This window comes from Euprymna scolopes, chromosome 42, assembly GCF_053919585.1.
Source record: "Euprymna scolopes isolate OS-2025 chromosome 42, ASM5391958v1, whole genome shotgun sequence".
In the NCBI taxonomy this organism is placed as follows: Eukaryota; Metazoa; Mollusca; class Cephalopoda; order Sepiida; family Sepiolidae; genus Euprymna; species Euprymna scolopes.
This window is the reverse complement of record NC_136523.1, coordinates 13,507,679-13,510,174: the sequence shown is the minus strand read 5'-3', so window position 1 is coordinate 13,510,174 and position 2,496 is coordinate 13,507,679. Positions and strand designations below refer to the sequence as shown.

The following is a 2,496-nucleotide window of genomic DNA, read 5'->3' as shown; positions in this document are numbered from 1 at the left end:
CGGATATATACATTAGGGTAGGTCGATTTTTAACTTTTTTCTAAAAATCAAAAACGTTAATGGACCGAAAGTTGTGTCTATACCTATTGAATACTCATACCAAAAATTAGATCTGAGTCTTCAACGGTTTTTTGCGAATTTGACATAAAAGATTTTAAATAAACACGGGCGGAAAAACCCTCGATTTTGGTGGATTTAGCCTAAATATTGATCTCAAAACTAAATAATTTCAGCATTTAAGCCAAGAAATCTTATTTTATTTGATGGGAATATAATTTGAAACAAAATTATAAAAAATTTTCAAATTAAAATTTTAGCCCCCCCCCACTTAACTGCGCCGATTTTGCTATTATTTAAACAGAAATTGTTGAATGTATTGACAAAAAATTTTTCCTGATATGAAAATACAACAAGCAATTATGGAAAAACAAATAATTATTTATTTTTAATATAAAGAATCAAAGTGTTCTAAATAAGAGCACTTCGATGAAAAAGCGGGTTTTAATTGTTGGCACAAAACTTTCCCAAGTATGTGCCGGTGCCTTGCTTTAAAGCCGTATACACATTGAGAAGCCTCTGTCATCAACTTAACTGCTCGTTCAACACCTTGGGAATGTGAAGGGAAATCTGGCAAGTCATGCTTTTCGCCTGTTGACAATGAACTCTCTAATTCACTGTCAGAAAAGTCTTGTGTAAGTGGTGGCTCACAGACTCCATTTACTGACAAATCTATTAAATTTGTCCAGTGTAGAGCCTTAAAGTTGATCATCGGGATCTTTTTAAATCTTTTCTTGGCTGGTTCCCCTCTTCTGAAACAATATAAAAAATAATTTGAGTTTAATCTTTAAATGCAATTTATACTGCTTTAATAAGATTTGGTGAAATTAAATGTAATCTTTAAAATGTCACAATAAATTGATGTAAGTTTTATATGAAGAAATATTAACTTACCTAATGGTCAAAATTCTTTTTATTCCCTCTTCTCTTACTTCAAGTTCATCTGATTTTACCATAGAAAATAAAATATTTTCTGGCAGTAATGCAAAAGCATTAAACTGAATGTTTTTAAGTGTAATTTTTTTTAATTTCAGTTGGTTGCTTCTGTATTCTCTGAATCATATTATAAATGTACATTTGTTGGTGGTGGAATTTGTTATTTTTTTTAATGTCAAACCAACAAATCGCATATACATTTACAATAAAATTGATCAAACTATGCAATTTGGTTGAAAGATTATGCAGATATGTCCCACGAGTCCATAGGCACATGAGCCTGATAGCCAACGTTAACCATCTAGCTTGGTCCAATTTTCCAGGATACAAATCTAGGGTCTACCTTACCTCTTGAAATCCCAACTGTATACTCGTAGAGCAGTCTTTGGTCATTACTTAGGCTATCCTTGTCTTCAAATTCACACTCCAAGGGATTCCCAACAGCGGAAAATGCTATTTGTAGTAAATTATGGCAATCCTTTGCACATAATTTACCCAATGGACCACTGAATATTGTGGGGCTTTTTGTGGTGCCATCTAAATGTTTGAACAAATCCCTAAATGGAAGTTCATTCTGGTGTAAGGAGCAACCAATAGTATGAAGATTTATTTTATTTTTTTTTCTAAAAGTGTAACCAGGCCACCTTCATAGCCTGTGTTCGCATTTGTGTTGTTAAAAAGGACAGCCTTAATGGTGCTTAAACTTTTGAATTCCTCTAAAACATCAGCCACTTGCTCTGCAAAAACATTACCAGTTGCTCCAATATCCGGAAAAATTTGGTGAGTCAAATATAGACTCTCATTTGCTGTTTCTTTTGTTATTGTGAGGTGACGTTCAGATGCTTTGGTTTTTTTTTTCACAATTTGAAATCCATTTACATCCACTGATTCTTTGTAGAGCAGTGCATCTTTGTCTGTCCTCCCATCAACACCTATACAAAGAAGATTTTCCATATTTTTGCTGTGGTTTTGATAGGCATCTGCGTTTACTTTAGCGTTTGCCCTATCAATTTTACATTTATCCATATAGATATTCTTTATATCTATATTAGGGATAAGAAGGCCCATGGCCCTCAAATCCAAGAGCAGGGCATTGCCAAGACTGGCTCCAAGATTAGAGGATATATCACCCCTGACTAATTCAAGAGCAAACCTTGGGATTTTTGTAAGGTTGTAGGGCACTTTGAGAGGACTATCTGGCTGTATGTAATCTGCTTCATCACTTGGAGAAGATGAGTGACTTAGAGATGTACTTGGAGAAACATGATCTTGAATAGATGATGTTGATGCTATGGGAGATGTTTTTTGTTGGATTTCTCTTTCTCCTTTTCTTTTACTTTTTTTATTGCGGTTTTATCTATTGGACCAAGTTGGAATGTGCCCTTGGGCCCTATTTTACTCCTTTGGTTTTTTAAATATTCTCGGTCTTCCGTAGGAACCTTGAATATCAGATTAAAATGAAATTTACTAAGATTAAAAATACAGGTTAACATATTAAATTAA

General features: G+C 33.7%; 1 protein-coding gene across 1 annotated transcript; it reads right to left on the bottom strand.

Moving 5' to 3' along the window:
• Positions 1-409: 409 nt before the first annotated feature.
• Positions 410-1,490, bottom strand: LOC145267205 (uncharacterized). The gene is made up of 2 exons (XM_080123268.1): positions 952-1,490; positions 410-809 (listed from the first exon to the last, which is right to left on the bottom strand). Exons 1-2 carry the CDS (start codon positions 1,011-1,013, stop codon positions 446-448), a joined length of 426 nt encoding a protein of 141 aa, XP_079979394.1. The 5' UTR covers positions 1,014-1,490; the 3' UTR covers positions 410-445.
• Positions 1,491-2,496: the final 1,006 nt, after the last annotated feature.

Coding starts and splice junctions, on each gene's coding strand:
- LOC145267205 (XM_080123268.1), bottom strand. CDS start 1,013: ATGGTAAAATCAGATGAACTTGAAGTAAGAGAAGAGGGAATAAAAAGA. Junction 810..951: donor AAAAGAATTTTGACCATTAG/GTAAGTTAATAT, acceptor ATATTGTTTCAG/AAGAGGGGAACCAGCCAAGA.